The sequence below is a fragment of the Charadrius vociferus genome, unplaced genomic scaffold (genome assembly GCF_000708025.1).
Source record: "Charadrius vociferus isolate BGI_N301 unplaced genomic scaffold, ASM70802v2 scaffold858, whole genome shotgun sequence".
NCBI classification, from domain to species: Eukaryota; Metazoa; Chordata; class Aves; order Charadriiformes; family Charadriidae; genus Charadrius; species Charadrius vociferus.
This window is the reverse complement of record NW_009649724.1, coordinates 3,893,413-3,917,399: the sequence shown is the minus strand read 5'-3', so window position 1 is coordinate 3,917,399 and position 23,987 is coordinate 3,893,413. Positions and strand designations below refer to the sequence as shown.

The 23,987-nt window shown below is 50.2% G+C and overlaps 1 protein-coding gene across 1 annotated transcript in view; it reads right to left on the bottom strand.

Moving 5' to 3' along the window:
• Positions 1–23,987, bottom strand: part of KIRREL3 (kin of IRRE like 3 (Drosophila)) — a 160,299-nt gene that overhangs the window by 88,103 nt on the left and 48,209 nt on the right. The window contains 2 exon segments of the mRNA XM_009890829.1: positions 9,389–9,538; positions 11,336–11,485. Coding sequence (XP_009889131.1) covers positions 9,389–9,538; positions 11,336–11,485 — 300 coding nt within the window.

Here is a 23,987-nt window from a genome sequence, read left to right as displayed (position 1 = left end):
GGAAACCTCTGATGCGTCATGGGTCGGAGCCCTGGCCTTTAATCTACGTCCCTACTAACCCGCAAGCAATGGCTTGCAAAGGTTTTGCAATATTTAGCTAAAGGAATAAGTTTTTTTCCTAGTTCCTGATTTTTTTTCCTAGTTCCTGATTTTTTTTCCTAGTTCCTGATTTTTTTTTCCCCTTCCCCCCCCCTCTATTTTCCCCAGCCTCTCATAAGTTGCAGCCTCCTGCTGCCCAGGGGAGATCTTCCATTTAGCTACATTTTCCTTTCTCATTTCATGCTGTAATGGAGATTCATCATAGGTGTTAAACCCATAACTTGCTGTGAATCCCTTGTCTCTCTCCGTGGAGGTCAGAGTTGAGCACGTTAGAAGAATCCGATAGCACGGCTTCATATCTGCCCGCCCGGGGGGGAAAACCTCAGCCTAATTCCCAGGAGGTGGGAGAGAGGGGTCCTGGATGGGTGATGCAATGCCACGTCCATGCTTGCCCACCTCTCTTTGCCACCTAAAGTGGTCCCTCGTTTGTGATTTCTCACCGGAATTGATCCCTTTAGGCACCGTGCATTTTCTGCAGCGTCTGGGGTACTGCCTCCTACGCCCTGCTGGAGCTCAGCACCCACCCCATCGCCCAGCACCGCAAAACCAAACCACCTACTACCGAATTACGAAACCTCTCATCTCACAGCAGCTTCTACCGCCAGCCTTGGCAGGGACCGCACGGAGCCCGCAGCCAAAACGCTTTGCACGCCCCCGGTAAGGAAGCACCAGCCCAAGGCAAGGCTTTTGGGAAGCAGCAGGGTGGCTGCTGTCATCCCAAACGAACTTGAGATGTCCGCATGGTCAACTCCTAATTTGAGCACAGCAGGCACCTTTTAACGTCAAAAAAAGACTAATAGCCCCTTCCAGAGGGCCATTTGTCCAACCTCTGCCTTAGCATGAGATGAATACCCTGGGACAGGGGAGGTGCTTTGCTCATTAATTACAAAGGACACCCACAGGTCAGTCATTAAGATGCAGCCATGCAAGTTTTGAAGGCCAAGTTGAGCTGAAAGGAATGCCACAGCCCCAAAGCCATCCCCGTCCTCCCATCGGATGGGAAGCCGACATCCATCAGACATGCTGCCAGGTGCTTCAAAAGCAAACGCCGCTCGGAAAAACCAGGAACAGCTAGCGTTGAGACGGATTTGTAACAAGAAGAGAAATGCATCACAGGTTGGTGAACCAAACCCTTCTCCACCATGAACTGGGGAGGCTGCTGGTCGCTGCGCTAGGAAGCCTGAAGCCCATCGCGGCTGGCAGAGCAGCTCAGGAACAAGCCCGGCGGCTATAAGGCTGGACAACGCTTAAAGGAAGCGGGGGGAAAAGCAAGATATGGGAAAAGCAACCCTGGATAGGGCTGGCCAAGCTCTCAGATGCAAGAAAACGCATCCCTCCAGGCTGGCCAGAAGGAGAGAGCTGATCCGGGCAGGCGTCCTCCAGCAGGAACGCCTCAACATCCTCTCCCGAAGCGTTTTCTCGCCTTGCGCGGCTGGCCCTGCCGAGCCCTGCCTTCATTTTTCATTAGGGCGGGGGGATCGATAAGAAAGCGGGGGCTGTCGCTCGGGTGATGTCACGCTTCGAGGGCCTCATTCTTCTCCGCCAGCCGACGAGGGGAGCGGGAGTCAATATTTTTGTCAGGTCACTAACAACCCACCAAGTTCCCAGCGGTGACGGATCCCCCCCGGCTGAGCAGCCACCGAACGCAGCGCGCTGCAATCTATAGCGCGTCCGCGTGTGCAGGCGTGAGAGGCACAGAAAGGAGCCGCTGCGTGTATGTATAATGCGGACACGGAGGAGAGCGGGTCGGATACAGACGGGGAGTTCTGTCTTGATTGGCAAGAGGGAGAAACGCGCGGAGGCGTGCAAAGCAAAGGGAGATTTGCACGTGCGCGGGGTTTGCTCGCGCGATGGTGTCGGCGATCCGTAACGGGCAGAAAGCAGAAGAATCTCCCCCGTCCACACGCGCTGCATGGAGCAGGAGCCGCGCGTAGGACGCAGAGGGGAAAGGCTCGCGGGATGCAGAGGGAGCGCTGGCACCCGGATGCCGTACGCAAACCGGGAAGGATTTGGGGCTGAGACGCAGAGAGGTTTGTGCCCAGAGCAGTACGAGTGATGAGCACAGCAGGACGGAGGGATTCTGACACACAGCAAACAATCCCCCCCCCCATCATTTCATGGCAACTCTGCGGCCGTCGTAGCACTCGCGGCGCCTCCACGAGGGGCAGAGCCAGCGAGAGGGGCTGGGAAGGGGGTAAAGGGATGCAGCCACCACTGCATCCGAAGGGACGACAGAGAATCAGGATGGCTTTTTATCAGCTCGATGTGCTTTGCATCCATCAGTTCGGTACAGACGGGCAGACTCCGCGTAGAGAAGCCAAATGCTTCGTGTTCGATAAAAACCCGGGTCAGGCCCTCGCTGCATCAAGACAAGAAATCACAGATTGGCGCAAGAACCCGAACATTAATCATCTCTAACCGCGTCTCTTCCTATTTACTCTGTGGTCCTTCAGCCTTCAGCATTCAGGTAGGAACGCCGTTGCGGCTCTGAGGAGGTGAGCACGGTGAAGTTTGATGGGAGAGGTGGTATCTGCTGGTAGCCCAAGTGATACAGTGTTCAAAGAAAACAGATGGGCTTCCAGGCACACAAATCTTCCCGCAGTATTCAAGCCTGGCTTCGCGGCGCCCAAGGCGAGCCGTGAATTTACGTACAGAACAAGACGGCTTTCACGGTATCACCTAACCCCGGGGCCCTTGGCTTTAAGAAAACATGAATTTTGCAAGGCTCCTCATAAAACGGTGCGAGCCGCTAACACCGGAGCAGGGTTTGAGGGAGCAGAGGCAGCATCCGCTCAGTGCTGCCCCGGCCCAGACGAACTTCCCTCCGCACCATTAAACACCAGCCGCCACTCAGATTCAGCCCTGTCCTGCTGGGAAGGAATATACTTCTCAATTTTAATGTATTTGGTGAATATATATATATATATTAAATTTCCTGGTCACGCAGTGGCATATTAACTGTGCCTGCTGGACTAGGACAGGCTTGACGCCCATCAGGGTGCAAACTGGGCTGTCTGCAAAAGCTCCAGGTTTCCCAGTGACTACTGGGAAACTCCCATGGGTCCTTGGGGAAGGGGCTTCTCACATTTTCACTGAGCTTCTCCCTATCCTCGCAGCTCTACAACGGCACGGCAAAAGCAGCAGAACGGCGGGTATGTATTTAATGTGAAACAAACCCCTTTCTTAGCTTTCTTCTCCCCATATCTGCGCAATCGGAAAGTCGTTACTCTACAGCAACGAGGTTGGCAGAGCCTGAGGCCGGTGGACACGTCCCATACAGCATTTCACCCTGGCACCGCACAGCTGGCTAAGATGTGCTTAATCGGGATGGAAGTGAATCAATTTTGTTGTCTCCTTCAAAGTAAGGAGAGCAGAGCTCACGCGGATGCTGCCTTGCCTTCCTCCTCCTCCAGACAGGCACAAACCCCTCTGGAACGGGGAAAGAAGAGCACTTCCCAACTCCAAGGTGAAACCCAGCTTGGGCAGACCCATCTCTAGAGCCCAGTTTTTAATATACGGTACCTCTCCTGGCTTTATTTTTCCAGCTATAGACTGCACAAGGCAGAGGTTGCCTTTCCCCCTGAATTTGTACGGCGCCGAGGCCCTGGGTTGGACTGGTTGGGTACGGTGAAGCCCATGGAGATACCTTCCCACCACCCCAGGAGCCACGCAGGGACACCAGCAAGGTAACCCGTCCACCCTCCGCAATCAAAAGGAGACGGCTCAGAGCGCTGTAAACTTAAGCTGCTCAGACATGACATCAAATATTTAGGTTATTTGGGATTTGCGCTCGATTGTTTGATGTTTCTGTTTCACTCTCAGTAGACCCCGTTGCTATTTTGCCACTGAAAAAATTCCCAGCAGAAAAACGCAGCTTCGTGAAGACCCAAACTTTTTCAAGGAGAAGAGACTGGAAGAAAACGATCCCATGTTCATCACTTCTTTTTTCGCCCCGAACTGACATCCTGACTCTACATGCTGGTTTAGGTTGAATTTTGCATTCGGAAAATTGAATGCTGTTAAAAAGTATGGAAAAATACTCCAGATGGTTCCGGGTTGAACTGTTGCTGGATTTGAAACATCACCCAGTCCACACTTTCTCACTGCAGCTCAGCATTACAAACAAATATTGAAAAACGGCCTTTCTCAGGCCACAGCCTCTTTATTTTCTGATCAAACTCCGCTAAAGAGCAAGAAAGCTGGGAAATGCAGATGTCTCAAGCTGCCAGCGATCATTTTGGTAATGGAAATAGCTTATTCTACTCTGCAGGGAAGGACTGGACAGACTTAGCCAGAAAGAGGACTAGAATAAAATAAAAAAATAAAAATAAAACAGAGGAGAAGGGTTGTGATTGAACGTGAACGCGCTTGACACCTAGGTGACCCTCCTCTTCTCCTGGCCCTGGCTTGGGCCATCTTAAAAGACAGGAGCTCTCACTTCAAATTAACTTAATCTGTAGCGTTAAATAATTCATGCAGATTTAAGAAAGCTTTATTTCTAATGGGACACACATGAAGGCAGAGTTAATATTAGAAGAGGCCGTGGAGGGGGAGGAGACGGGGAATTAGATTATAAAAGGTGAATGTACAAGTTAATTGCCTATCAATTATTCACCTTAAGTCTCTGGAAGTAGTTCCTCTGCCTCCCTCCCCACACTCCCACGGTCCCCTCGTCCTGGTTGTCACCAAGTTCCCACCAGCATCTCTCTGGGACCGACCCTGTGCCGAGCTGCAGCGTACAGGAGCTTGCTGGGACAGCCCGTGGTACCAGGCAGGGCTGAAGGCATCACGTCTCGTGCCGGCAAGGACCACAGACCAGGACAGGCTTGGGATGCTCCTGCCAAGATGTCAGTGAAGGAGAGCAACCACGCTACCATCCAGCTTCCGCACCACCTCGTCACGCTTTGCTTGACCACTGTCCGCGCGCCACTGGTCCTGCCTACCCCCGGTCATCGTGGGCTGAGGCTTCCCAACGCCGCTGCCAGATGGGCACGGCGAGCCGGGGCTCCCCCCTTCCCCTCCCCTCTCCTCCCTCCCGGGGAAGCCAATGCTCTCTTCAAAGTTTCTCCTTGCTTGGCTGCCTCCGAGATCTGGGAACTCAACACTAATTAACGTGTCTGCAAATCCCAGCTCGGCTGGCGGGGCCTGGAATTCATTCACGGTCCCCCGAGTGCAGAAGGATCCACGAGCTAGCCCTCTGGCTCCTTAAACTACACGGCTGGCAGATGCATATTTCAACAACACACATCTGTTGGCTATATAATCTCTTGTATTTGCCCTCCCTGCTCCGAGCTTTGATGGAAGACCGGAGGGAACTCTCCAGTGGTTACAGCCAAAGTGTTTGCTTTGCAATTTCGCCCGATTGCTGTCTGATTTTATTTTTAAATTTCTCCAAGTCCTAATCAGGCTCTTACTTTATTTAATTAATACTCCGGCTTAGTTAAATAGATCATAAATTAAGAAGCCCTGCCATTAAAGATGTACCAGGTAGCAAATAGCCCTCCAGTGGCTTCCCAAAGCCTGCCAAACTGCTGCCCTGACATCCTTTGCTTGCGAAAAGCGTGGATGCCTCCGTGTCTCCCAAATCCCATCTCATCAGCTTCTATCAGCTGCTATCTTCCCTGCCAGGGTAGACAGCCCCAGGAGAGCCAGCAGCGGCTCCTTCCCCGGACAATTTGAGCAACGGTAGGAGGGAAGGTGAAGGAAACCTGGAGAAGGGTGGTTCCTTCAGCTTTGGGATGGGTTAGCCGGGTTCCTGAGCAACATTCGTCCCTGAGACTCTACAAATAAAAGACTTTCCCCAATGCTGATGACACTAATAGGCTCATCTGTTTGAGTGTTTGGACTTCCAAGGCTGTGGAATGATCTGTTCCACTGCATTTAACCATGTAGATTTGAAAACAATGTGACAAAAGCTTAAATATTTAATTAAAATATGGTGTAGCTCTGCGACTGAGCAGGGAAGTAGGAGGCATCAGCCCCGTAAAGCTGTTGTCAGACATGAGTGACAGCAGTTGGAAACCGAATTGGGAGGCATTAGGGGATTTCTTGATACCAAGAGAGCAGAAAAGCTGGCAAGAATGGACAAGGCAGCACCAACCCACGCAAAAAAAAACGACCCAAGAGGTGAGGTGTTTTTCAGAAGCAAGGCTGGGAGGTGATAGAGCGGGATGGGGTTCTTCAGAACTGCCCCCAAACATCCCCAGCCGGCTGATGAGCTGCTCAAGTCATTGGCAAACCCAGCAGCCCACTTCGGGCTCCCAGCCACGAGAGCCTCCCAGCTCTGCTCTGGCTGCGACAAATCGTTTCCTCGAGAGCTGCAAGGTTTGCACGCAGATTTGGGGATGGCATAGGGATCCTCTCCTGCCTCAGTGATGCCTGAAGCCTCTGGTGAAGCTGGCCAGACTGGGATGAAGGAACGTCCCACAGGCATCTTCTTTAAATGAGGCAGCCTGACACATCCCTTCCTAACCCAGCGAGGTGAAATTTGGGAGATCCACGTCCCTCCAGAGATGGCTGCTTAGCTCACGACTAAAGGAGGCTCGCCGAGTCATAGAATCACTTTGGGTGGAAGAGACCTTTAAGATTATTGAGTTCAACTGTTATCCCAACACTGCCAAGTTACCACTAGACCACGTCCCTCAGCACCACATCTGCACATCTTTTAAATCCCTCCAGGGACGGCGATTCCACCCCTTCCCTGGGCAGCCTGTTCCAGTGCTTGACAACCCCTTTCAGTGAAGAAATTTTTCCTAATATTCAATCTAAACCTCCCCTGGCGCAACTTGAAGCCATTTCCTCTTGTCCTATCGCTTGGACCACCCCATCCCCCCTCGCTGCCCCCTCCTTTCAGGGAGCTGTAGAGAGCGAGAAGGTCTCCCCTCAGCCTCCTTTTCTCCAGGCTGAACACCCCCAGGTCCCTCAGCTGCTCCTCATGAGATTTGTGCTCCAGACCCCTCACCAGCTCCGTTGTCCTTCTCTGGACACGCTCCGGCACCCCAATGTCAAATAACACCAGGGGAATCGGCACGCACCGCATCCAAAGAGGAGAAACGGCTGCACAGCTGGTGGCATTACACATCTGTAACCACCAAAAACATCTCTCCATTTTTCCATTCAAACAGGCGCTTTGCCTCCCTAAGGTAAGTTTAGCTTGACGCACTGCCCGCTGTAACCGGCTGTCAGGAGCCAGCGCTAGCTCTTAATGCACGGGGTGTTGGAGACGACTGCTCTTAATGTGCCATTTTTATTCCCCACCATTGGACTGGCTAAAACGCAGACCGCAGACCACCCACGGGAACGGCCGCCTTCGCTGCCGGTGCGGCAGGACACACCAACCTACTGCAAAGGTATCGAAGTGCGAGCTGCTGACCGCTAACGACCTTCCAGTCCCTTTCCGAGGGTGTGCATTATCACTCATGCCTCCCCAACCAGCCTTAAATTGCCCCAGAACATCTGCATAAATACATCTAAAGTGAAAGATGCGCTACCGACGCGTTGCAAAGCCCCATTTTCTGATCGATTGGGCTTAAGATGAATGCGCTATAACTTTAATTTTCTTAAAAGGAAAACACTCTGCAAATATAAGTTGCTGAACATCTTAGGTAAATGTACCAATTAGCAACTACCATGTATATTCACATAAACGTTAACTACCATCTATTCAACACATTCCATAACCCCAAAGATAATAACGATTTCCTTTTGATCCATAAAAACATCGCTCTGCTCAATCAACGCTTTGCAGCGGCTCTGACGTACACCCGTGCGCCCTGGGACTAAATTAGTTTTGAAATCTTTAGCTCTAATTAAATAACATTATTTCTTTTGTCTGGCTCCGGCAACGTATTCTGCCTTCACAACAGAAGGAGGGAGCCCAGGCGAAGGAGGGGAAGGCGACCCAGCTCGCAGAGGTTGTCGGTAAGCGAGAAAGTCCCCCCTGACAGCCGCGTTCTGCTTTCCGATTCATTTGCAGGCTTCTTTCATGTATGGGCACATGTCAGAGCTAGGAGCTGCTGCAAAGGGTTGATTGAGCAGAAGGATGGATCAAAAGAAAATCATCATTATCTTCGGGGTCAGGGAAGGAAGAGATGGCAGTTGTGTAAGTTTTGGGGGTAGGGTACTTCGTAGGGTTGCGGAGAGAGAAAAACAAACGCAGGGGAAATGACAAACCAGAAGTTAGAACTCATTCTCGCGGTGGTGCGCAGGCTCTGATGAGGCGCACCTTCAACGAGAACAAGTTCCTTAATTCACTTTCTTGGCTGCCTAAGACTAATTAGCATTGATCTGACTAAAAGCAGTAAACTCTTGGTTTGCACCTTTTTTTGTTTAACATTTTTTCCCCTGGAAATTTAATAGGGGGGAAAAAAAACCCAAACCCCACAACAAAAAACCCAAATCCAAACTTCAGTTTAAACAAACTTCAATATGTAAATAGTTTCACTTTGGGGTTTGAATAACCAGGACATACCTGGGAGCAATACAGGCTGGTTTTTGCCCAAGCCTTTCAACAAGTACCATTTTCTTTAACTTCTCTGAAGCCACATCCATACTGGGAAGTCTCCCTGATCCAGCCTGCCTTTTCCCAGCTCTCCTGTCCAGCACCCACAACCACTTTGCCAGCCTGCCAACAAAGCCCTTTACCAGCCCCGCTCTCCCATCTCCCACCCAAAAGATGGTCTTTAGAAGACGCTGGGAACAGTCTCCTCTTTGCAGTCCCACGCAACGTCCTCCGGTGTTGCTTGTGGGAAACATTAATTACCAAGAAACGCACAATGGTAAAAGATATAACAAAGATAGCGATGAAGACAGGGATGAAGACAGGGATGAAGACAGGGATGAAGACAGGGATGAAGACAGGGATGAAGACAGGGATGAAGACAGGGATGAAGACAGGGATGAAGACAGGGATGAAGACAGACCGTTTCTCAAGTGTATGGTCCTCCTGGTCCAGCCACAGAACAGCATTGCAGCATATCGCACTGATATCGCTGACACTGTTTGTATCCTTAAATTTATGCACTCTTGAATTGGCGCATATATTTGTAGAGCTGAAGTAGCAAACATTTTGTGACTGCATTATTCATCCCAGAATTTCTCTACTTCCTAACCAGCTTCCTTTCCTACTGTATTTGGGATCAAGATGCACCCTCATCGCTCTCATGATGGATTCATTTCCAGTCCTCTTGATTTAGCAACAAAACTTTTTGTCAAAAAGCCACTTACTGCAACCGCAAGGACAAAATGAAATAGCAAATAACCGCCAATACGACGGGGAGACGGGACTTACCGAGAACAGTCAGCCGGGCAGGTCTGGATCGGATGGCCGCTTGAATGGCCTGACATTCGTAGACGGCGTCATCCTGGAGATCAGCTCTTAGGATTTTCAAGTGATGCTCTCCGGACAGATGGTCTCCTACGACCAGATAGCGTGGATAACCTGCAGAAGGCAAAGCACGAGTCAGGAGGCGGCTGGACCGACGAGCCCAAGGATGAAGAGTACCCAGCATGGGTCCAGGAGAGTACCCAGCATGGGTCCAGAGCCCCAGCCACCCTACAGCAAATGCCCAGGAGCCAGGTGGCTTCTTCCCCTCCTTGGGAGCCAGCCCAAAAAGAGAGAGAGAGAGAGAGGAAAGAGTGCAGGTTTTGCCCTAAGAATTCAAAACAGAAGTGCTGATGAAGGAGCATTAACTGAAATCCCTAGGAAAAGGGATGAGCCCTTCCACCAGGAAACCCGCCACCTCCGGCTCCTCTGACACCTGTCCCGGGATTTCCTTAACTCCCTAAGCCAGCTGTGCATGTGCTTGGGGCGAAACCCCGGAATACTTCCACTATTAGGTCTGCATAAAGGTTTGGGCAGGGGTCCGCGGGGGTACCGACGGCCCCGAGCAGCCTGCCCTGCCTTTGGAGACATCTGAAACACCACGGAAGGAAGGCTGCCCTCGCCCCATCCTTCCCCGCGCTGGTGATTAATGCACCGTGTGATGCAGACAGCCTGGCACACTCTTGTGTTTTTGTTGTTTCGCAAGCTATCAACAGCAGGATTTGCTCTCCTGAACCGCGAGAAATACAAATGATGGGTTTGTTTGTGTTTAGCTAATTAGACGACTGGCTGAGCTGGTATCACGCGAGCTGGCAGTTCCTCTTGCTTAAAGCAGCCCCAGCTCCGTTAATTGTGGAAGTCGTTCACATCAGCTACATACTTCAGTGGAGCTGTTGTTACCCGTTCGTGTCGCAAGGTCTCATATGGAAAGCTCAGCTCTCTAATATATGTAAAAGTTGTGGCACAGAGCTTTGAAAAACAACTGAAGAGGGGACTGCTCACTCAAACAAGTCTAAGAAATGAGTAATTATATGTATTAAAAAACAGAGGGAAAGAAAAAGCAGGCATTGCACTTGAGAGAAGAGCAGGGTCCCTAGAGAGCAAGAAACATGAATGGTTTCTGAACGCTGCCGCCTGACTCGGAGAAAACCCCTCTTGGGTCTCCTGTGCTCTGTAGAAGTTGAGCAGCGGCAACGTCACGCGTGTACAACCTCTGCTGCGCGCGGGGGGACAAGGCTGCAGCTGCCGGGAGGGCTCGGTGCCCTCCCAAGTTTCTGGCTTTCAGGCAAACACTCTCCCTTAGTCATGTGAAAGATTTCACTAAACAATTAGTGTTTTCCAGCAAAATATATAGAAGAAACTGTGTAACTTCTCCATTATTTGTTCCAGAGTCTTCGGCAGTTGCAATAAACCCGCAATCACAATGCGTGCGTGGGATTAAGTAAGGAGAAGTCTGGGGAATTTTATTACCAAACTATAATTTGCCAAAAGTACAGTTTAGGGAAGCCACAAGTACTTGTGGACTCCGCTGGATTGCAATAAACACATTTATTGAAGCATACAGAGACTTTCCTAAGAATGTCAAAACAGGCGCTTTCAACATTTACAAAACATTTCAGCCTGCAGTTTGGAAACATGACGTTTGTTTGCAAAAGTCACCCCAAACCAAAGCCAAGGCTTTCCAAAGGGTGAGGTCACACCTGTGGGAAACCAACTGTTTTCTTTCAAGTCCGAGTGAAAAAAGTTTCGGTTTAGCCCAAGTTTCAATGCTTACATTTGGGCAGGCTGGAAGGTTTTTTTTTAGTTGAAATGGAAACACTTTATTATTCTCAAAATATTGTGGATGCACCTGCACTGCTGGGCAGGGAGAGCTCTTGTTTTTCCCTGTTTAGGTACGAGAGTATCACGACTTACTGGAGAGATCCCGGCCGACTCCAAGGGCGAGCCCATCTTTAATCCACAGCACGATGCCATTGTACTCGGGGATGGCGCACAGCAGCGTCACGGGCTGCCCGGCGATCACCACCTGGTCCTGGGGCTGCTGCGTGAAGGAGGATGCTTGACCTGGAGAGGGGAACAAAAAAAAGAGGAGGCTGTCAGTTCTCCGGCTGTTTTCCACGCGATGCAGTGCCTTGGGACGCAACACTCGGGGATGCTCCTGCCACAGCACAAACCTGAGGCTGATTTCTGCAGCTCTTAATTATATGATTACTTATTGCCCCCTCTCAGAGAAAAATTTGCAACCAAAAAAGGGTTTTTTTCCCCTCCCCGGGGGTTAAAAAAATAATGATACAGCAAAGAGGAGGCAGGCATTTCCTTTATTTATTTTATCCCAGATTGTGGTGCTGGTGTTGTAGCCATCGGGATTGACGTATGGAAAACCAGTTGGCTTTCAGGAAGCAGTAATATTTGATATTACACCTAATACATGAGGACGTTGGTCCTCTGCTGCTGAGTCTCACTCCCACCTCACGTGCTGTCTTAAATCAGGACACGCAGCTGAGAACCTGCCACAAAACCCACAGGAGAACTGACTGCTGCTGTTCTCCCAGAGCCCTGCTTGTCTCCCCAACCTACTTGTCTTTGCCGGGAGCTTCACACGCATCTGGAGACGAAAGGAAGCAACAGCCCTGGTTGAGCAGTGCCTTTCGCCCAAGTTTCATCATCAAACTGGCAAACCATCCAACCCTAACGAGCCAAGCTCTTGAGCATGACACCTACCACCTTGGTTGACACAGGTGGAGCAAGAGTGGTGGTTTATCACCTCTCTCCTCACCCTTCCCCACCCCGAATGTTGCAATAACAATTCCGAGCCCTCGGGCCATCTCCTGCCATGGTGGGATGTCTCACCTCAGGTGTGAGGTGAAACTTTTCATTTCCACCAGAAAGTACTCTGATGCAGCGTAACCTCTTTCACATCAGGGTTTTGCTCAGCGCTGGCATTATGTTTTATTTTCACTCTTTGGAACACATCATCGTTCTTTGGCTTTGCCACGACTGGAAAACATTCAAAGTGTTAATTCCTTTTTTTCTTTCTAAAATGAGTGCTCTGGGTTTCAATCATGCAAGGTGGGAATATGGGATGCTCACGCAGCACATCCCTGTGGTTAAACGGAGATCGGGGCACGTGGCAGCACGCCGCCAGGTCGCTCCCTTCTTCCTTGTAAAGAAAAGAGCAAAAGCAAGAACAAACGCTAACAAAGCACCGCTAAACCAAATAAACCTCTGGATATCTTAGATGGCTCCTTCTGCTACAAGCTAGCACGTGTAGGTAGTGCTGGGAGGTCACAGAATCATAGAATTGCTGAGGTTGGAAGGGACCTTTTAGATCATCAAGTCCAACCATCAACCTACCCTGACAAAACCACCTCTAAACCATGTCCCCAAGTACCACCTCTACCCTTTTTTAAACACTTCCAGGGACGGCGAATCCACCCCCTCCCTGGGCAGTCATTTCAGGCTGATCTGCCGATATCTGGGCACCATGTGAGCGCGGTCCTTTCTGTTATAGAGCATCCAAAGAGCCGCCTTGCCGGCACTTAACGTCTTCCTCTTACTCTGGGTATAGGAGAGAACTGAAAAGGAGAGAAGTTGGGAGAAAGGCCGAACGACTGGATTGCCACTCGCTGTATCACCCGCAGGGTTTGAAAGCTCAGGAGCCCTGCTGTGTGTGAATTATCACCCCGCAACAAGGCATGGAGAGGAAAGCCCACACCCCTCAGCAGTTCAATACCCAGAAGCGTACCGGGCTGAAAAAAAAAAAAAGTTTCTCTTTAAAATCAATTTGTTAAACCAGGACAGTCTCCACGTGAACCACCCTAAATCAATTCAATCCTAATTTACATTAACTCAATTTAATCATTGACTGATGATTAATCCCAAACCAAGGTTAAGTGTGACACAAGTTCTCGCAACTAAACTTGTTTCCAAATGAGCTGTTGGCCCTTGCCTACAGGGCAGAGCTACAAAGCTCAATCATTTTCTAACTCGTGCAGTTAAACCAACGCAAGCTCCCCATGTGAATGCTTATATTTCAATTTAATTTAGTGCAGCTTAACTTAAACTTGCTCTCAGCGAGCTAAAGATGCAGGGGGAAGAGCAGAGCCATCCTTTCTAGATTCCTACCGGTTGACATGCGTCAGGTTAAAAAGCCTTGCTGAAATTCTTGCAAATCTCCCCGCAGCATCCAGGCGCACTTTGAGAGCCCTATTCCCGGGTATTTCAAAGGTCCTGGCTCTTCCCAGCACCCATATATTTGCCAGGAAATCAGATTTCCATCGCAGGTGCTCCAGAAGGCCACAGCGGTGGCTCTCGGTGCGGTGCCGCGCGCACAGCAGGACAGGTTCAGGCCAGAGGAGATTCCCCGCTCTTTCCGCCGGGAGAGACTTGCTGGAAGTCACGGTGGGCTCCGACACCAGCAGAAAGCCTTGCTACGCTGAAGGAAGATTTCGGAATTTGATTTCGAAGGGAATATTGATGAGCTTTTTATTTTATTTGGACTCATAAAGGACAAGCATTGCTAAGATACTTGGGAAAAGTGGGGAGGAGAGAGAAAATTAGGAAAGGAAGAAGAAAAAAAGTGAGCATTTTGCTTTGTTGGGTTTTTTTTATATGTATTTTCCACCCGCTAACTATGTTTTCATGGCTCACTCCGTAATCTTGACAATTCTCAAGGCAAGCCGGGCAAGCGGGGACAGCGCTGGAACGCAGCAATAACCCAAAAAGATTGTTTTATCGGCGAGAATTATCAGGTTGTCAGCTGGGAGCTGCAAAAGTCGTAATGAGAAAGCAGAAGCACAAAGTGGTGTCCATGCCCTCTGAAAATGTCCATTAAGCAGAGGCTTCATTTGGTAATTGCTGTTGGAAATGAAGCCCTTTTTAGGGTTGGGTTTGTTTTTGTTTTGTTTTTTTTTTTTTCTTGATTTGTTTTAGAGAGCAGCTGACGGCCGTGGAAAATCAGAGCAGAAACATGGCATATGTCTCCTGTCTTTTCCTTCCCTCTGTTTGTTCAGTGTGAAAAATTGTCACTTGAAATCATTTTTTCATTATTTTTTTTTTTTTGGTCCGAGGCTCCATCTCAGCTACAAACAGCTCCGACTCAAGTCACAGGAGAGGAGAGACGGGGGTAAGGACCTTAAGAGCATTACCTGGGCCAGTCCCTGCTCCACGGCAGGATCATCTCTCCCTGAATCACAGATAAAGAAGCAAAAAAAATCCAAAAGTACTGAAGGCAGAGCTCAACCAGCTTTCAAATCAGCTTAAAGTCTGATTACTGGGTTTAACTGGGTTTGGGAGATCAGAGGCCTGTCCACGTTACAGCTTTCAGCTGTCTTATGTCTTAATGTCAAAGGACCAAGTAATTTGCAGAAAAGTTTTAAGGGAGATAAGATATTTGACAGAAAATAACGGAAAATGGGGAGATTGGGAGAGGGTGATTTACAAATGCAGGCTGAGCGGTTTCAGCTACAAGAAAATGGGCTGAAACACGTCAATTGGGTATTTTTCCCCGTGAACGTTTACAACATTATTACAAAACGGTGCTTTGGCTTCAAAGCAGGGTGGTTTGACTCCCAGGAGAAAACAAAGCAAGCACTTCAACCATCGCACACCACGCTGTCGGTCAACCAGAAGTCTCCCATTCTCTCCCCTTCCACCAAATAGGGCATTAGCCAAAAACCATCTATCTAGTATTAACTATAACTTGGCTTCCCAAATCCAAATCCTTGCAGAGAATGGAGTTCAGACCACATGAGCCCAACCAAGAGTCCAGAATAGGTACCCACATGAGGTACCACCTCCCTCTCACCTCCTACAGCACCTTCCTGCCGCAGGATGGGAACCCAGGCTCTGGTTTTGGGAACTGCTCCTCTCTCCTGTGGCAGCAAACACCGGGGAGACGCAGCAACGTGTACAAGTCCCCCCACCCAAGTGCAGTCCTCTTCCATAGCCCTTATTTCCTCTTTTCAAGCGTAAAGCCTTGGCATACTTTCAGAGAAAGAACGAATCCCATTGATGCTTGGCTTCCTGCAAGCATCGCCGGGAGCCGCTCGGCACCGACTCTGCCCCCCAAAGAGCATCCATGCGAGCATCTTCCGCTACTCATCCAGCCGAGAGGAGACACACTAAGCAGAAGCAAATATTAGGACTTTGAATTCATTGCTGATTTTTTTTTTTTTTTTAAAAAAAAGGAAATGGATATGTAAATGAGATGCTAACCATGCCTCTTGGCCATGTTCCAACGCGATGGCAAAGTCCTATCTGCGCTCTCAAGCTGTCCTTCTGCTGAACGCGGGTTGTCGGCCGTGGGTCAACCTGCTGTTGTAGATGGGGGCTTTGGTGTCAGGGAAGGCGCGAGAGGCTCTTGATCTCAGAGCCTCATCTTCTCCTGCTTGCTGGCTTTGCTTCGCTCCCCGAGGAGCTATTTACACTGCCAGACGACTGCGTGACCCGTTTTCTGGCCCCGCGATCTCCCGTCTTCCTGGAGGAAGTCTCTCTAAAACAAAAGTGGGGGGCACTTGGCGCAGCTATTGAAATCCTAAACGGCAGGAACAAAATAGGAGAATAAAGGACCCACTGAGAACAGCGAGCAGGCGATAACGCTAACCCTGCTTTCAAAAAATCACAGGCGGGATCCTTATGAAGTCACACGCATGTCATAAAAGTGTAAGAAAAAAAACGAGGGAGAAAAGAGAGAACCACTTTAGAACTCTTTATATTTCCTTAATGGATTTTGCACCTGTGGCTCCTGTTTTTCAGTGTTTCTCTGTAATGTTGCCTTGTTCTTTCAAACAAAGGCTATGTTTGTGACTTCCAAGGGAAACCACGCCGCTGGCGCCATAGCATTCCTTTTCAGAGAAGTCCCAACACCCACGCATGGTAAGAAGGACCAAAAATCCCATTTTACAACCCAGAAAACTTTTTTGCACCTACCCGACCACGTAGCCAAGGTCACACAGGGCGTCTGCAACGCAGCAGGACCTTGAAGCTCCTTCCATCGCCAAAGCCCGAATCGGCGACCGGCTTTCAAAGCTCTCTGAAGACCGAAATCTGTTTGCATGAGTTTTTGTCTGAATTATTTCAGCTTGCAGCCTCCTGTGTAAAAACCTGCCTGCCTGCAGACAACTTGCTGCAAGAAGAGAAGAGGCAACCGGGAAACGGCAGATAGTTAAATTTTCATTACCCAAGAGAAGCGAGTATTGTAGTAAGAAGCAAGGGACTTACAGAGGGAACAATGACTCATTAGAAATGGAGACACTGTGGCTGCTTTTATGTAAGTGGAGCTTTGAATTTCCATTGTGTTCCGAAAAGAATTAGTCCTTTTTGTTCAGGAGAGGACAGAAGTGGTGAAGGAGGACTATGAAGCTCCTCGTAAAAATATTACTGTTTAGAAATGAAAGGCCCAGTGATTAAGAACGGTGGGACGTTTTCCTTGTCCCTCAATGAGGAGAGCTAATCCTTCCCTCAACTTGGAGCCGGCCTTCCGTGGGTTGGAAGGGACCTTGAGGACCACCTAGTTCCACCCCCCTGCCCTGGGCAGGGACACCTCCCACCAGCCCAGGTTGCTCCAAGCCCCGTCCAACCTGGCCTTGACCACCTCCAGGGATGGGGCAGCCACAGCTTCTCGGGGCAACCTGCGCCAGGGGCTCACCGCCCTCTGAGTGAAAAATTTCCTCCTAATATCTAATCTAAATCTCCCCTATTACAGCGTAAAACCGTTCCGTCTCGTCCCACAGCTCCCCTCCCTGATCACGAGTCCCTCCCCAGCTCTCCTGGAGCCCCTTTAGGCACTGGAAGGGGCTCTGAGGTCTCCCCTTTTTCACCTTCTCTTCTCCAGGCTGAACCCCCCCAACTCTCCCAGCCTGTCCTCCCAGCAGAGGGGCTCCAGCCCTCTGATTATCTTTGTGGCCCTCCTCCAACAGGTCCACGTCTTTCTGATGCTGGGGGCTGCAGAGCTAGACGCAGTACTCCAGGTGGAGTAGAGGGCAGAATCTCCTCCCTCGCCCTGCTGGCTCCACAGGCAGCAGGAGGATGCTCAAAGGGCTGCGGCACGATAACATCAGCCTACGGACCATCCTACAAGGGTCCCTCTTCAGACCAAGCAGACGGCACCACCAAGTGCCCTGATGTAAAGTCATGGCACTTCAGCCCAGCACAGTGTTGGTTTCTCATTATGTGACGCCCGGAGATGGAGCCATCTCTTGACCGTGGAGAGGACCAGGGAAGGAGGGCGGAGATGGCTGTGTGCCCGCGCTTTCCCGATGGACAAGGGCTTGTCTCCACACCACCCCGTGCAGCTTCTGCTATCGATCCCATGACAAATGGGCTGATTCTCAGTGCTCATTCAAATGGGTCCTCTTCTCCGAGCCAAGGACAACGAGCTCCCTGCATAAGGCCCATCGCACTTGAAAACGCACGCCCGCATTGATTTTTTTAAATGACTAGGAAAAGCAAGCAGAAAAAAAGCGTTACATTATTTACAAAGCTCTCTGGAATTGTCAGTCACGGGGAAGCACAGCGCAAACAGGGAGAGCCACGCGGGTGGCACAGCCGCTCATTCCCAGCCCACCTGCCTCCCAGTTACCTCCCCAGTGAGATGTGCCACCAGCCCAGCCTTGAGGTCGCGTGGAAGGCTCTGGCTGAGTGCAGCGCCCATAGAGCAGAAAGGAAAGGGACAGCCAAGTGTCCCCAGGGGCACGGCGAGGATTTCCCCCCCGACAAGGACAAAGTGAAGGTTTTCTTGCCCCTTCGAAGGATAAAAAACCTGTGGCTCCCCAGACAGGAGCAGCTGCGATATGATGCAGACAGCGATGCTGTCTGGGGTGAGGAGACATGGAGCAGCATCCCCAAGGGAAGGTCACTTGTTGGTGATGGCCAGAGCCACCTCTTGCGCTTTCTTTCAGCTTCATGGAAGCAAAAAGAAAGTTAGCTTGAGTTCATCCCTTGCATAAGCTTTCCATTATTTTATTTTGTTTCCTTGGGGGAAGGGGGTGGGGTGGGGAATAAAATCTGTTTGAACAAAAATGTCAGTTTGGCCTTTTTTAGTTTGACTACGCAAGTCCGGCTCACGTGGCTGCTGGATGCTGCTGAATTATTCAGTTTGAAAGAAAAAAAAAAAAAAAAAAAGCAGCACAACACCCTTCAGTCAAGGAATGAATCGGCTGTATGGAAAGGCAAGCGGCAGCCTGCTCCTCACTGACCAGCTAGCTGTGTCACCTGGCGTTAGAGATGTCCCCTCTCCCGGTGCGGAGCAAGGAGCTGAGCTCATACCTTGCTCATCCACAGAGGGAGACGGGACCCTTTTTCCCCTCGAAGGGTGCCAACAAGCAAAGCCTGGCAGTCGCCGTCGACCCCAGCCAGCTGTGCAGCTACGGAGAGGAAGAAATGGGCTACATTTAGGTGAAACCAAAGCCAAAATGATCCTGGGTGCAGGGATTACCCCAAGAAACGCAGCGCCGACAGCCAGAGCAGAGTTCAAGCTTGGCCTCTGCGTAGCCCTTTGCCTCCCAGCCACGCAGCGAGCAAGCCTGCGCGCGCCGGAGCTCATCCCGCAGTGACGTCAGCTATTTTCCTAATGCTGCTTCAAGAAGAAACACCAGCATCCCACTGTGTCCACTAAGTAGCTTCAAACGGGAGACAGAGGAATTTTGAATGAGATATTAGACCTTTTAGAAATCTTTTTGTCTATTAGTCACACAGGCAAGAGATCTGAACTATCGAGTATTCCACTTGCTTTGATACCCACATGAAATCCCAGCGCTGCTTTCAAAGTCACTGTGAGTAGTTTGATCAGCCATGCAGAAAGGGCTTAAATGTCATCGTCTGCTCTGTTATTAGCTACCAATTGGGAAAGGTGTAAGAGTATACTTACCGTGGGATATTTATTAGCAACCTCCTCCCAGCACCGGCTTCGAGAATTACCTCTTGTGAGATTAAATGCCCGTTCTCGGTAGCTGCGCCAATAGAAAACCAACTAATGTACTGCACCACGGACTCAAAAATAAGCTGTCCCCCCAAAGCAGTGTTTGAGTGACCTTACGGACCGGATTGCACTCAATATTCGGACTCAACGGATGGCTCCCGGCCGTTCTGCTTTAACAGCCTCGCGTGTACCCGCTGCCCAGATAAAGCCGGGCTCGTAGGAAGCAGCGTTATCTTCTATTAGACAAGCTGCCAGAGCCGGGAAAAAAAATATAACCAGATGAGCTTTGGGGCACACTGGGTCGGAGATAGAAGCAGCAAACTGACTCAGGTGGCGTTTTGCCACCGGGGCCAGCACACGAGGGCTCGCTCCTGAAGCAGGAGAAGCCTCGCGGGGGGGGGCAGCAGGGGAAGGGAAGGGTGAGCAGGAGGCAGAGCTCGTTGCGTTAGTAAAGCTAAGGGCAGAGAGAAGAGGTGTGTGCACTTCCCCGCGGCCCAGAGGGCCAGAGCCTCATCCCAGAGCCGGGGCTGCGGCAGTTACCGCGCCGTCGGGCTCTGCGCCTCCTGCCAAGGCTGCCTGGGCTACAGGGGTGATGCCTGTTCTCGCTACGGAAACCCTGGGCACGGCGCCCATCAGCATCCTTCACCCAAGACAGGAGATGCTTCGCTCTCGTGAGCGGAGAGGGAAGAGATTTCCTCGCATTGATCCACCCGGAGGCCCCAGCTCCCCCGGAAAATTGCCAATGACTCCAAGAAATATTTTGTTATCAGCGCTCCTGAGGAACCTGTCGCAGAATAATAAATTACCATTTGCTCTTCTGTCAAGGCGTAGATGTCCTGGCACGGCTCCACGGCGGCCAGACTGACGGGCTCGCGAGGGAGCCGGGAGAAGAAGAGGGGACGCTTCGGTAACTCCAGCCAAGCCAGCTTTCTCCGTGGCAACTACAGATGCTTTCCCGACGCTAACGATTTGTAGCTGACAAAGAAGAGCAAAGGGGTCGGCGGGTCTTCAGCTGCAGGAGTCTCGCACAGGCACTCCTGGGACCTACAACCACCCACTTTAATCCACGAGGGAGGAAAACGAACGTGTCCTTCTAAAATAACAGCTGATGTTCAGACTGGTGGGCAGCAGTCTGTCCCCCACAAAGCCTCCCAGATAAAATCCTTAGGGATTTTTATCTCCTGTGACCTTCTGAAATCTCTCAGGTGATCCCCCACAGCCCTGGATTACATTCAATCCAGGTGCGTCCCCTCAGCCCACCCTTTGCTCCCAAAGTCAGGGCTGCTCTTTTGAAATATAGTCCTATAAATCTCAGCTCATCTTTGAGTTAGAGGGCACACAGGACACTCGTCCGTAGGAAAACGAGAAGGATGAATAATCCATTTCACAAACGATTTGGAGATTTCAAAGTCTGGCTCTGCTCCCAGGAAAAGCAGCAACTGGAAGTTGTGCAGTCTACAAGGTGGAAAATTAGACCAAAGAGCTCACCCCGGGTCGCACCGTGTTTCACTTCCACCCTCGTTTTTCAAAATCTGTTATCGCACGCTTTGAGTCACAAAGAGAAATCCAAATGAAGATTCATTTCAGAAGAGAAAATGCAGATATTTAATACGAAAAGAAGTCAAAGACGACTCTCTATGGGAATTTGTTTCCAACTTTGCAGGTTCTTGAATTGCCACCACTTAAGCTGCCCCCCAACAGCCACCTTCCCTGAACCCCAAACGCCGAGGGGTGGTGTACCAAACCGCACGTATCGAGGCAGGAAAACGTGAGAACAAATCTTACTATCGGCCCTGAAACGCTGAGAGGCCACTGTCTCCATGAAACATCAACCGTGGTGCTTCTGGGGGGGCTCCCGGCCAGATCGGCTGTGGGATCTTCCAGATGCACCCAGGCTGAGGACTCGCTCCAGCTCCCTGCTGTTTAGCCGAACCGAGAAGCAGGGCGAGATGGCTCCAGGTTGTGTCGCGTGAATTATCAAGCCTGAAGATGAAGTGGAATGAGAATTAGCAGGTTTCTGCTGTAATTATTGTTTGTTTGGATTTTTCCAAGCGGAAATGATTGTAAATATGTGCACTTTCCTCTTTTTTTTTTTTTTTTTTCCACATGCAAGATTCATATTTAGAGTTAAAACAAATTATTCTGAAGAACAGCCTAAAGTTAAGCATATGCAATACGCACAAAAAAAAAAGTGGCAGGGAAAAGACAGGAGGAGGTAAGAGACGCTAAGATGAACAGACAAGGAGCAGATCATCGGTTGAGAAGGAAACATTTCAAGCACGTGCCCATCCTCGTTACCTGCAGAAGGCGTATAAAAACTCACGTGCTTTTCTACCCATAAATGAAGACTTGATAAAAGCTGCCCTCCCCTGAAAACTACGGCTGGCGCAGTATCCATAGACCCAGGGAAACGCCTAGAATCTATCCATCGCTCAAGCCGTCACGGAGCGACCCGCCTCATTGCCTACAACAACTCCTGCTTTTCGACTGCGATTCACCCCATAAAACCACGAGCCACCAAAAATGAGGGGAAACATGAATTCGGTCAATATTCCTAACCCTGCCACTGCTTTATCAGCCCACGTGCGCCCTTGGGAGAAGCCACGGGGACGTGGCCGTGCCTTACTGCGGATAACAGATGCAGCGACTGCGTTGCTGGAGGAGAAGGGACCGTGTCAGAAGGGGACTCAAATGTATTTAAACACAAGACTTTGCCGTTTGTTTTGTTATTAGCTCCTTCTCGATGGCCCCCACTGCAGAGTCAATGGCTTGCTTGTGCAAAACCCCAGTCCAAGAGAAGATTAGCGCATTCCAGCCCGCTGAGTTAATTAGCAGGTAATGAGAGATGCTCATCAATAAACCCAGCTGTTTCTGAACCCCCTCCTGGGTCGAGCCTCCATGCCTGCAGGACATAGGAAGCTTTCCATCCCGTGACAAGCTCCGTGTGGCTCATTTAGGAGATGACGTGCTCTCACTCCGGAGCAGACAAACCCTCGGCCTTACGCAGGGAGGCAAAGCTTTGTGAGAGCTCACACAACCAGCACAGGAAAAAAAAAAAACCAAAAACAAAAACCAAACCCTTTTCATTCAGTTTTTTTTTGGGTGGGAACTGGGGGAGATGCTTTTCCGTGTGGTTTGGTGGTAGAGGACTCCTTACCCAGGGTTAACAGCAGGTAGCGTAAAGCTGGGAGTCAAAATGCAAAGAACATTAGTATAATAATATTATACTCTCTTACAGTGGAAGTCTCTCTCCAAGGATTCCCCCCTCTTGAAACCTTCCAAGTCCACAGCTGGGGACAGAAACCTCTGGGGGGGGTGGAATAAAAATACCTGTTTTACCATTTCAACCACAGCAAACCTCCAACGCAGGTCCCTTTTCAGGCTGAAATCCTGAGGAATGGGGACAGAAGAAGTCCCCAAACTAGTAACAGCTGCACGTTTAGCCAGTACCACCTCCCTTTCTGTCTTGAGGAAAGGCTTCCTGCCTTCAGCGAGGCAGGAACATAACCTGTTTAAGGCTTTAGAGAGAGACACATAACCATCATCATAATTTTTAAGAAGCAATGTGCAACACAGCGCCTTACGGACTCCTATAAATTACTCGGCACCCGGCTGCCAGCTCAGCCTAAGCTCGATATTGCCTGCAGTAATTATTTGGATCAAATGCAGTTTATCTGCTTCATATTTGTGTTTCTGTGCTCTCTGGTAACTTATAAATGTCACTGCGGTGTTTATTTGTTATAATGAAACTTAATGACGTTTGAAACCAATGGCTGTGGTTGTGGGCTGCAGGTTTGAAGTAATCTCTTCATCTCAGGAGCAGGAGGCCCAAAGATAACATTAAATTACCCTATAGGAAAGGAAGATGTATGCAGACGGATATTCAGGCCCGTGTATTATTCATTGGAGAGATGACTAGCAATGAGCCACAGCGCCTAAGGCTACGGGCTCAAAGCATTGTCACCCAGCGAAGGCAAATGTTCCTGTCCAAGGGGAACTAGTTGTCAAGCCATAAGCCCAAATGCATCTCAATCTGTTTTATTAAACCTTCTAAGGCATGCTGGGGCGGCTCGGCGCAAGACGCCCGGGTGAAACGGCTGGCAGGGAAGAAACGAGGTGGGGCTGCTGTAAAACCAAGCCGAGCTGTGAAGGAGAGAGAGAAAAAGGCTTTGTGAGGCTTCCAAAGGGGAGCGGGAGCACGCAGCGGCAGTCAGGTGGCTTGGCAGCGGTGGTGCCCCATCTCAGCCAGGTGCCTGATGCTGTCCTCCTTCCGTGCAAGGCCCAGCGTAAACTCTTCTTGCCTTTGCTTCAGGCACCGCTCCTCGTCCTCCCTTCTTCTGAATAATTTCCTCCCTTGGTTTCTATTGCTGCGTGTATTTATAGACTCTGCTCGTGTCTCCCCTTGAGCCTCCTCCAGACTATATAAATTTACCTGCTCCAGTCTCTCCACTTACAACCCGCTCTCTAATCCCTGGGCCATTCCTGCCACCACAGGTAGTATTCTCCCCGGTTTTGTTCCGCGTTCCCCGGGCTGCAGGGACCAGCGCCGCACACACCGCTCCGGTGCCAGTCACATCGCAGCCCGCGTGGAGCCGTGCAATTAACTGATGCCTTATTACCTTGGGATCTGCCGAAGAAAAACGCCGG